The 12,663-nt window shown below is 31.6% G+C and overlaps 1 protein-coding gene across 2 annotated transcripts in view; it reads left to right on the plus strand.

The window, feature by feature from the left end:
• LOC124362573 (DNA-directed RNA polymerase, mitochondrial) overlaps nucleotides 1-12,663 on the plus strand; it is a 52,325-nt gene that overhangs the window by 28,259 nt on the left and 11,403 nt on the right. For both annotated transcript variants that reach the window (XM_046817196.1, XM_046817197.1), the window contains exons 13-18: nucleotides 122-337; nucleotides 2,554-2,674; nucleotides 6,343-6,564; nucleotides 7,817-7,978; nucleotides 9,706-9,819; nucleotides 11,748-11,996. In XM_046817196.1, coding sequence (XP_046673152.1) covers nucleotides 122-337; nucleotides 2,554-2,674; nucleotides 6,343-6,564; nucleotides 7,817-7,978; nucleotides 9,706-9,819; nucleotides 11,748-11,996 — 1,084 coding nt within the window. The remainder of the gene's footprint in view (nucleotides 1-121; nucleotides 338-2,553; nucleotides 2,675-6,342; nucleotides 6,565-7,816; nucleotides 7,979-9,705; nucleotides 9,820-11,747; nucleotides 11,997-12,663) is intronic.

Here is a 12,663-nt window from a genome sequence, read left to right on the forward strand (position 1 = left end):
AGTATCAGAGTATATGTTTGTTAGAAATTTCAATTTAGATTTCTTTTGCATAGTACTGAAATCCATGTTTGTATAATTATTTATTAGGAATTTTAAATAATGATTTGAAGTTTACCCACAGGCATATGCTGCCAGCGTTTTACCGTGTTTACCGACAACAAGGAGTGAAGAGTGTGGAAGAGATCAAACCTCATCCAAAGATATCAAAACTGTTCCGAGCCGCATCTGAGGAACACATACTGTTTGACATCACACTGGTGCCCATGCTTTCACCCCCACTACCCTGGACATCCTGCCAGACAGGAGGATACTTGATGGCTAAGACAGACATCATCAGGTACTTTCTTCTCACATCATTTACCAACTTTGTAAATGAGTAGTTTATAATCAGACAATAACATGTAGTTAATGTGTCAAAAAAGCTTAATGTTTTTTTTTTTTTTTAATGTAGTGTAGTTAATGCACCAAGAATTCTTTAAAGACAGTTGCAAGATTAACCCCTTCCACGCCATCCCAGTTTTAATAAGCACCTGCCAAATGAGCCAAGGTAATTTTGAAGTACATTGCTAAGGTTTACATCATTTAGCCTAACTTTTTTTAACACATTTGAATAATTCCTTCATTGTTGTTTTGTTCTATAAATGTATATGATAAATATTTAAACATTATTAGAATAAATAAATATGTATACAACATTTTTTCTTTCATAAAGCAGTATATAAATATTATAAAAAATGCTATTGTTATGAAAATATGTGTTCAAGTAAAGTGCATTTTGCGATCATTAATTCTATGATTAATATATATTTTATTGTATGTAGTTTTAATGCTAGCATTTAGTATTTTTAAATGTATTTGGTGATATTCATGCATATTTTTTATTGGAATAAAGTATTATTGAATTAATAATGGTATTTACCGAATTATGGCTGATGGTGACAGGTTGCCAAAATTAGAAACAAACATAAATTTTGATTTATATTTATTTATGATATATAACTTAAGTTTAAAGAAAACTGGGTGAAAATTACTCAATTTTTATCATTGGCCAATGGAGTGTTAACCCGTTAATGTTTTGCGATGGTATATTGTTGTGCGTTTGTTTGTTCCTAAAACTGTTTCACAATGATATTTTGTTGTGTGTCTTTTTTTCTAAAAATTGTTCTATAACATTACTTTTTCATTGAACTAGCATATCTATCTACCAATGGTTAATAAAGAGTTAAATTCCTTCCACAATAAAAAATAAGCTTTTGTAATTTCCTTTATGTTTTCGTATATAGTATTGAGTATAAAAGCATTGCGTGATTTGGATGGGGCTTGGTCAGTTGATATGGCAGTGAAGTGACTTAATAGTTTATCCAAAATACTTGAAATTTTCTGGATCTGTTTATAATTATATTTACTTTTTAGATATTTAACCATGAATATGAAAATAAATAATTAATACATTTTTTGTAACTACAAACTAAAAAAATTTAATAAACATATAATAAATGTATACTTTTTTATACATTTGAACATTTTTTCTCTCTGAAAGACATTTCTAATAGTTGCAGAACAAAATCAATTTCAAGCAAATCTCATGATGTATAAAAAACGTTAAAAATTTTAAGTGAAACACTACAAAAAAGTCAATTTGAATTGAACAGTTTTGTGTATAACACATGTTAAAACCATGAACAGTTTTGGGTAAAGTCTCATGTAAGGTAGTTCAAAAGTTTTTATTAACTTACTATTTTGTCTGTTTAGTACAAATATTTTATCAATCTTAAAATAAGTTTACAAAGACCTAGAGTCTGGAAATTTGGAAAAAAATCCCAGAACTGAATAACAGTATGACAACATGTAGTTTCCTACATACTAAAACTCATAGTTACTAGTGTTTGCATTTTTCTAGGACAGGTGTCTTAAAACAGGAAATACCTTTTGCTGTCTGAAAATCAATAGAGTTTGTCACTAGATAATACAATTTTTTATTTATTTGCATTGTTTTGCAGACACAAAATCTCTGCATATACTTATACACAACTGTACAAGGAATGTAACTGTTATTATAAATTCATTCATTTTAAAATCTATAATTGTGCCCTTGAAATGCATTTATATATTTAAAATTAACTATTAAGAAGTGTAATTGTCTGAGCATTTAGCAGAGTCTCTTCCACCAGTTGATGGTGAAGGTAGATTTATGACTTTGTGTATCTCTTGTATACACACAATGCCTTTCGAATTTGGTTAAACTGGAAGGTTGAAACTTTGTTTGGATCTACACCAACTACTTGTATAATAGAATTGAAAATGGAAAACATCAGTCTATTGGGAGTCGCTCTCTACTTTCAGGATATTGTCCACTGTAGAGTGAACGCTGTAAAGACTCCTACGCTAACCCGAAGTCTGATGTGCGTTTACTTTTGTTTCAAGTGACTGTTTTCAACTTACAACTTATATTACTCATTTTCATCAGCAGTCTTCGATAAAATGGAACTCTGTCAGCTCAGGTGGAATAAAATTGAAACAATTTCTCAAATGATAAAAATTTGCATGTTCCAGACTGCCAGACCATGCTCTGCAGCAGAGACAGAGACTGAGGGAGGCACCAACGGATCAGCTGTACCCTCCCTTGGACTCCCTCAACCAACTGGGCTCCATCCCTTGGAGAGTCAACAAACCTGTGAGTTACTTTACTGTGGTCAAATTACAATCTAATTACTACAGTAGTATTTTTGGTAAATATTATATAATTTATGTACAGTATTATTACTTAAATAATATTAATTAATTACACGATTTATATTTAAAATGTAATAAGTTATTATTCAAAATTTATTTACTTTAACCTTTCTAGCGTTATTGACGCGGATCCGCGGAGGGCCACTACAAGCTCAAAACGTTATTGCCGTGGATCCGCGTTTTTGCATTCTTTATTTTATTACTGCTATGTTAGTTGAATATTTTGCCGCTAGATGGCTCTAATAGTCATGCGACATACAGACGGGTTGCCCTACCTCGAATTCTATTACAATAGGAGTGGTAGTGGCTTCTAATTGGCCAAACACTGTCTAGCGGGCGTGGCCCCCGCGCCTTTCACAAAGTCATTGACGGGAGCTCCCGTCAAAGCATCTAGGCCTGTATTTCGGTTATCGCTAATTTTCTGTTGTGTCCTATTCTTTTTAAAGTAAATTATTAATATTATATACAGCAGTGTCCAGTATTTATTTAGTGTTTTTTTTTTACCATTATTCGTGTGAATGGCGAATCCAGACGATTCGGAATTTGAAGTTTGGTAATTCTGAGCAATTACTTGGTCAACCCCAAAATTTTTCATATTTTACTACTGTAATAAGGATGTTCTCAGAAAGCAAGAAACATAATTTTATTTAAGCCCCGCAAGGCCGTCCTACAGATTGCCGAGCGATAACAAGGTTCAAAGTCCAAGCGATAACAGTGGCTTGCGGGAGACGCGCGGAATGCCAGTTGTGACAGCCCGCCACCAAATAGACACTCTTTGTCTACTTTTTTTATTTTTCTAATTTTATTAGTTTGTAATACAGTATATGTTTATCTGTAAAACTGTGTTTCATTCCCCTACTTACTGAATAAATGATAATACAATTAGTGACAGCTACATATACTGCTATTCTACGATATTCTCGAAAGTTAAAAATTAGCCTAGGAAATCCAAAAAGGGCTAAACAAATTTTATTTACCGTTAAATAACTCTATTTTGACATACAGAAACAAAAATAAATTTAACTTTACACATTGGGAAATAAAAAAAATTGTAACTTAATCAAAGATCAGGTCCAGTTTTTCATGACGCTTAAAGGGTTAATTTGTACTAATTTTGAATGATCTTTTTTTTGGATATGTATCATAATGGATGAGATATTTTTCACAGATTTAGTGTTTTGAAACAAGAACAATAAAGTTTGTTATTGACCGTAAAAGGTTGGAAATGATAACAGGATTTCGGACACATGCCATCGTTGTATGTTACAAAAGGTATAACGCAACGTTTCAAAAATTGGAATTTATCCTCTTTGTCAGGTGGGGGAGGTATTAATTAGTACATACCAAAAAAAAAGAACAGAAAGAAGGGAAAGAAAAGGGTTCAAACATACCCAAAAAGCTGCTTGAAGTCCAGTTTAGGCGTTGTCACTGTACAAAATGCAAGTCCCGAGCACAAGTACGAGAATTACACCAGTACAGGAAAAAGTTTCATTGTTTCAGATGACACTACACGGTGCCGAAGAAAGAGCCGACATCGATTTTTATGTTACTATCCCACTTTCGCCTATTCATAATTATTCTATTATGGATATTATTTTAACATTGCTAATAAATTCTTAACAATAAAAATGTTATAAATTTGCACATAACCTATCCAATATTGGTTTGCTTTGTCATTCTAGCACAGAATATTTATAGTAGGTAGCTCATAGAAGAGCAAGAGGGACAAGCTAGAACATAACATGGAGTAATTCTCTACATGAGTATAATTTGAAGAAACAAACAAGCGCAGTGAGTTTCTGACCATAGCAAATGGAATTACAAAGCAATGCACCAGACACAAGATGCAATTTTTTAGGATTGAGAAAGTATGGAGGGAGTAGAGAGCCTGTTTTGCGCTGATGAGAGATACAACACTGATTTAGATTTTTAAAAGTTGATACTATTCTGAGACTGAACCAAGAAAATAGGATAATATAGCGAACAGAGATTAGAGAGCAAGAACTTGCACTATTCTGTATTAGGTTTACAGTTATTTATACTTTCCGAGAATGAAAAATAAAGATTCAAACATGGGCAACTGTTTAATTTAGGGATTTAATTTATGTGTAAATATTTTAGATGTGATTGTTTGAATTTCTATGCTCCTGTCCCGTACAAGTTACTATCTATAATTGTGTTGAGATTTTGCATAAACACTGAAACATATGTTTCTCTAATATGCCTCCTTCCATTTAAAAATTATCATAGGACTTCTTCATATTACATCATAAGTGCTCTCACCAAAAAATGTCAAACATACCCTAACTTCAGGATTCCTCACCTTGGCCTAAGAAAGTTCAAGTGCTTCTGAACTTCTTTGAGCTATCCCATAAAAATCATTCAATATTGCATGGAAATTCAAATTGGAATATATTTTAACCCTGGAACTGGCGGTCATATTTCTCTCAGTGGCGGAGTGTTTTTAGTACTTCATACATTGCCTTTTATTTATTTTATTATTACATGTTTACTATAAAGTACCTATGTCATATTATATATTTTTTTTATTCAGCATTGTTCAAGGAACATTTTTCACATAATATAATTAAAACAATAAAATATCCTTTCTCTACCTCTTCATAAAAAAAGATTTTTTTAGAATAAAGAAAAGTTAGTTCAAAGTTTTTGATTTGTAAAATTGTTGTTGTTAGTGATATGCAAAATCCAAAATATAAAAAAGAAAGATCATTTAATTCTGAGTAAAAATAAAACAACACATAGTTTATAAGGTATTTATTTTTACATGTGGTAAACGATACAAAAATCATAAACTGACATTCGAAAGTGCTACTTACCAACAAAAGTAAGAACTTCAAAGCTCACTTGGATTTGTACAATCTTGTAACTATTAGTTCATATTAATTTTCTATTTTTTTATTTTTTATTATATATTTTTTAAATTATGTTCTGATTGAATGTCTAAATCGGAATCATCATCGTTGCTTATTTCATGTACAACTAGTTCTCGAATGTCAGTTGAACGATCGTGGAAATTATGATCCATTACGTAAACACGCACAAAAAAACTTACTATTATTGTGTCATATACACAACCATCATTACGAATCATAACGAACCCAAACAAACAATAAACCAGACAGAACACCATGGAGTTGACGAAATAACAATAGCCGAATGAACCAGTTGACTCATCGCTGCGCGCGCAACTAGCACGGTACGTGGGAGAATGTAAACAAACAGTTCAGAGATTATAAAACGTATGGACGTGTAACAAAACGATAAAATTATTTATTAGTGTATTATTTACATAAATTGAACCTTCCTCTTTCGATTGGTATCAATACCGATACTCTTTGATCGTGTTTTAAGTACGTAATATTGAGAAATAAAAGACGTATTAAAACGCCTGATATCGGGCGCTGCCATCTAGGATGCGACTAAAACGCCCGATATCGGGCATTTGCCAGTTCCAGGGTTAAAGGCCTTCACTATCTCATGAGTGCTATAGCATTTAGAAAAGTTATGCATATGACTTAGGAAATTGTGTAAGAAGCCACAGGTAACTGCTAATTTTTATACATTATATAGTGGGTTTTCATTTAACAGGTGCTGGATACAGTGATAGAAGTGTTCAACAATGGAGGATCAGCCAAGTTGGAAATTCCTGAGCCCTCACATGCGTGTCAGGTTGCACAACCTGTGAATGCTTCAATGACCAAGCAGGAACGCTACCAGGCATACCGTCAGCGCATGTTGTTGCGCAGACAAAAGGCTGAGATGTACAGTCTGTGGTGTGATGCTCTGTACAAGCTCTCACTGGCCAACCATGTGAGAACCAAAATCTTATTTTTTTACCCTTGAAATAAGAATTCCATGTATTGATTTTTTTACTTCAGTTAAACCAAATTAATAATTTAAACAAGAGTTTTGAGAAACATTCTGTTTATTTCAACTATGTCAAGAAGAAAAGATTTAATTGCCCAGTTTGGTGAAGGGAAGGCTGTTTTTTCTCTAAACTCTCTAGTTCAGATCTGAGTTTTTGCTTTCTTTACTTAATAAATTTAATAATTATACTAGGTTGCACTTTGTAGCTGTATTACTTGCAAAAACCTAGATTTTATGTATCATGAAATAAGTAACAGGTTTGCTACATTCAACTGTCTTGATCCAGACAAGAGGGACCAATGTGAATTGAGATGATTTGTTAGCCCATTAGAACATTACACTGTTATAAGGCTCATCAAGATATAAAAACACGAAGTACTAAGTAATAATAAAAAAATACTAACTAGAATACTAGTAACATACAGCTAAAACTAGAAAATTATGATATTCCATATTTTAATTATTTTCTGGTGAATTCAGACAAAAATCATCAAAAGTATAAATTTAAGTTATTTAAGCACATATTCTTTAATAGTTTTTTTTGAAAGACTAATGTAGGAATTTCCTTCCAAGCTGAAGTTTGTATGTTGACAAAATGCTAAATATTGTAAGAAAAAGGTGTTTTAAAATGGGTTATTCTGTGTGTAGGCATACTTAGAGAATGAATATAATGTGTTACATAGTTAAGATGGAAGATAAAGGGATTTATTGTATTCTTTTGTAAGTTTGAATTAAAACTTCCATTATGTAAATATATCTTACATTATAATGGCCACTACATGATTGATTAGATTTTAAATGTGCTAGAATTCGGATTGCTCTTTTTGAATGTTGAAAACCTAAAAAAAAATTGTTCATAAATGTTGAACTAAACCAATTGAGAGCAACTCCTCTGATAGCGTAATATTCCGATTGATTTAACAAAATTTCATAGTGTACACTGTCAAAAACCTTCCAGAGGTCATAGAATAAACCACAGGTTGTCTGTAATTATTTATTGTAATATGTAATTATTGAGTCATCAGGCCTAATGATTAAGATTTTGGGTCTTTGTACACAACTAATAGTTAGTTGGAGACTAGTCTAATTCTACCAGCTTTCTGAGATGCAGTCTCTTGTAAAGCTCAAAATAAGTCTTATAGAACTATTTTATGTGACAAGTAATTTTGAACATCATTTCTTTGTCTGTTTACAGTTCAGAGACAGGGTGTTTTGGTTACCACATAACATGGACTTCCGAGGGCGAGTGTACCCATGCCCTCCTCACCTGAACCATCTGGGTGCTGACATGTCTCGCTCATTGCTCTGCTTTGCTCAAGGCCAACCGCTAGGTTCCACAGGCCTTGACTGGCTGAAGGTTTGCTTACAACTAATCAAAATGTAGCATCTCATATCTGTAGTATTGTATATGTTTGGAGTAACTTTCCTCCCCTAATTTCGGATAAAGAATTAGATTTTAAACAGTTTATTTAACAAAAAAAATTCCAGCCTTTGAAGAGGAGAAACTATACAATACTGCATATACTAATAATGTAATTTATTACATTTTTATCAATGATAAAAACCTAATTTAATTTTTAATATTGATTCACAAAAAACACTCACTCCACAAGGACTCAGATCTAGATCTTTTATTTGCCAGATGAGAATTCTACCATTACATTACAGAACCAGCTCTGCATTACTTTTTCTGAACAAGTTTTTATTGAAATTTACATTACTATCCAGTTGTACATCTTTAGATGGCTAATATCCACTGAGGTTCCAAAATTGTGAAAATGTATCGGAAAAACAACCCTGTTTTAGACAATAAATGCATTGAAAATAATAATTAGACTGGATAGTAGCATGTATTTTATTGACTGGACTGACAAAATAAAAGCAGAATACACAATTTTAATAAATAACACATTTATATCTCTATCTATGAACATTATTAACTTTTCAATATCTTTGTTATAGACAAAGAAATACTTGCTACATCCCCCAGGACTGTTATTAACAGACAAAATAACAGAATAAGCTCTAATTTATATATAATTCCGTTATGGAGTTGGAATTGTCAAAGTAATAGGTTAATATTTTTGGGCTGCATAGCTTAGTAAGTTATGTTCGATCAGTTTTCAAGGTTATTTGCTATCTGTGTCAACCTACATGTATTCTGTTCTACATCTAAAAGAAAACCTTGATACAATTTTATCTTACAAAAAGTAAAATTGAATCTATAAGAAAATACAATATAGACACAACACAAAAATTACAATATTTGTTATAACACTAATTTATATATAACATTTGATTTCCAGTCCATCTTAGTTGATAGAAGAAATGTATAACATGAAGTGCAAATTAAAGTTCTGCAAGTATTGTTATTATTACAGTTACAATGTCTGAATATTATATGTAGGTATTTTGTTTGAAAACTGTAACTAATAAATTAGATACTGACATGTCAACTTTAAAAGTATAGATTTTTTATTCTTTTATACAGTAAGTTAAATTCTCATTTATATATCTAAACAGGTGACCATGATATTGAATAAGTGAATATGTTGGATAATACAAAAATTTAATCAATATTACGATAAATCTGTGAAACAATATAGTATTTGTTGAAAAATAATTTAGTTTTCAACCATGAATTCATTTTCAAGAATACAGTATTTTTTTATTATTCTTATTCATAAATCTGTATTCGCATATTCATTAGGAACAGATGAGTCAGCTTAAGCTAAGTGTTTTTGCCTATTCGTGAGTTAATACAATGTTAATATGCCATATCCATACAATTATTTTAAAGTATCAAAGTTTAAAATTCATAGTGGCTATGTACAAACTCCTCCAGACTGTAGTATGGTCGGTTCAGCAGCCATTGGTAGATGGTCTTCCTTAAGTGGTGGTGGGAGTGATGAACTATTTGTATGTTGAATATCAACATAAATATCACATGATGAAGTATGTATCGTATTATAATAGACTAAAAATTGTATATAATGTTTTAACCTTATTTATGTCCTTTTATTTCATAATGTTGATGTTTATATTTTTAAATGGAAAGAACAAACAAACTGTAAAATGTTTCAGATTCATCTTGTTAATCTTCTTGGGACAAAGAAACGAGAATCAGTAAAGGCTCGGCTTGAGTATGCTGAAACTTTAATGTCAGATATTTTAGATTCTGCTGAGAAACCACTAACAGTAAGTACTATTTGTGCGTTGAATTGAGTTGAAAAAATCTTTATTCATCAAACAACATTATGTCCAAGGTGTTCTTTTATTAAATGTCCGTTTAAAAAAAAAACTATAGGACATACAAAGATATGTATTATAGATAACATAACATGTTTATCTTATTACTTAAGTCCTCAATTAAAACTTTTATATAATTTTAAGTTGTATTTTTTAATCTAAATACATATGTTTTACATTATCATATACTGCAAAACTCATTAACGGTGTACAATGGATGTTCTCACTCAGATAAAGCTGAACAGAGTTATCCCTCTCTTAGTAATAAACTCATATGTGGAATCAGGTTTTATTATACCTACTTATTTATAGCTATAAGGTGAATTGTAATGGATCAATTGTGAATACCAGCATATTCTGAAAAACTTAAGTATCATCTGTTTGAAAATCCAAATTAATCAATAAAACAACCTATGGATACGAATATACAAGGCATTTTTTTAAACAAATTATATCAAGACGGCTTTAAAAAATTTTCTTAAAAATGTATTATTGTCATTAGAGGAAAACATCTTAAAATGCTTTTTCACATGATGGGCAACATTGTCAAGGCAATGTCTCACATAGTAAATGGATGATACCTGCGGAAAACACCACCAAAATCTGCTGCCAATAAAGATAACCAATGACTACAAAACTAATTCTTAGTGTTAACCGTCTATGGATTGTTTTATGTCAAGAAACAAGAATTTGTGGTGTGTGGATAACATTGGCATGAAGTAAGATGACACCACAACATAATATTTACATAGTATTATAATATATTTTATTACTGTTTCTCCTTGAAAAAGTTAAATCAGCAAAATTACTTTTTTACCCAAACATGACTTGTTAATACAGATTGCTGATGTTTTCCTTGTTATGCACACCTCTTATCTACACTCTCACTAAAACTCACTTATGATGTGAATGAAGCACTAACTGTAGAAGACATTAACACGTGGAAAATCACATCTGTGGCAGTTTTCCCACTTTTGGGAATTTCATAAAACTCGTTTAATTAAAATGTTAGCAGCTTGAGAGCTTGTCTTATCCCTTCCCATATATATTTTCAAGTAACCTTTCTTAGTGTTTTGCCGACTTTATTTTTAAATTTTTTATTTATATGCTTAAAAAAAGTACATTCAGCATTAAGTTCAAGCTCAATCTCCTGTGTACCTGTAGTGTAAAAATTTTCATCAGATTGTACTGTACTTGTCTACTTTTGTTATTGGCAGACTTTAATATAGAGATTATCTAAATTAATATGTCCTGAGATATATTAAAAGAAACAAATGATATGATTTTTTGAAGAAGATTTTCCAATGAAGGAAAATTACAAATAATAAAAGAGAATTATGAACAAACTGCATCTACACAATCTCTTGCAATCAGAAAGTAGGATCGTAGATCTCTGACGTGTTAATCATTCTTCCTGAAAATACGAAAGATCTGCTATATAGTAACTTGAAAACATTAATTAATTATGAAGTGAAACGTCAAATTATGTTTTTTTGTTGGTACCAGTAGCTCAATACATCCACATTGTGAAGATTTTCCTCAAATATTTGTGCTTCTCCATCTTTACTAGGCTCACTATCTAAGGAAATGTTTTGTTAGTTCTTGGATTAGCTATCATAATTAACATCTAAGTTCACTGTTCACACCACGTCGAAACACTGCTCACACAATGAAATTCTTGAATTATTTTGACCTCACTGTGTGAACCGGAAAACTGGGATGTGTATTATGCTTTTGCCCATAGGTATTTGGTTTCCTAGTAGAGATCAATGTGAGATAGTAGTTGAAAATTTTCATAAGTTTGAACTAGTCTGCAATGTTGGAAAGTTTGAAAGTTTTACAGATAAAAGTGTAATAGTTTATTGTTTACGTGACAGGGCAGGAAGTGGTGGATGGAGTCGGAGACCCCATGGCAAACGTTAGCCTGCTGTAAGGAAATCTACGCAGCCCTGCAGCACAGCGAAGGCCCAGAACACTATGTCAGCCATTTCCCTGTACACCAGGATGGCAGCTGTAATGGTCTGCAGCACTACGCAGCTCTGGGCCGCGATCACGCTGGAGCTGCTAGTGTCAACCTGCTACCTCAAGACCTGCCACAGGACGTCTATAGCTGTGTCGCTGCTCTGGTACATCATTCATTTATATCGCAGTCTTATGTTAAAAGTCTTCTGTATTGTATACACAATCTGAAATATTATATACAATTAGACTACCACTGAAAGTCAATATTGCTAGAGACTAATACCTAGGATAGTGTTGTGTGTTCAGAAACTACACACAGTTTAGGTAAATTATTTTCCTTGGCTTTTGAATGTAATTAATAACTTTCATAGTACTACTGGGTGTGTGCGTATGTGTAATTAGACAACAAGCTTGAGTCAATAGTTATAAAGTAATGAATTGAGAATTATTCATATATTTGTATTAACTCAATCATAAAATTAATCATAACTCAATAATTTCATAAAACTAAAATCAATTGTAGTATTTAACTATAATATCTTTTTTGTACACCACCACATTTTATGTTATCACTATAAATGAAGCATAATCACCATAATTATATTATTTTAATTCACTCACTAGCTAAAAGTACTGGTGCATTGCAACTAGAAATCTATGCCAATAGCTTTAGTTGCATAGTTCTGTATTTTCTTTGCCAGCATCTAGACAGTAAGACGAACTTGTTCCATAAAATCTCTTACTCTGGTTTTTAATATGTCATTAGAATTATCCAAAAATTTACTCGGTTAGACTGTGATTATTTTTTAAACCATTTCTTAGTGAGCATCT

The sequence above is a fragment of the Homalodisca vitripennis genome, chromosome 5 (genome assembly GCF_021130785.1).
Source record: "Homalodisca vitripennis isolate AUS2020 chromosome 5, UT_GWSS_2.1, whole genome shotgun sequence".
NCBI lineage: Eukaryota > Metazoa > Arthropoda > Insecta > Hemiptera > Cicadellidae > Homalodisca > Homalodisca vitripennis.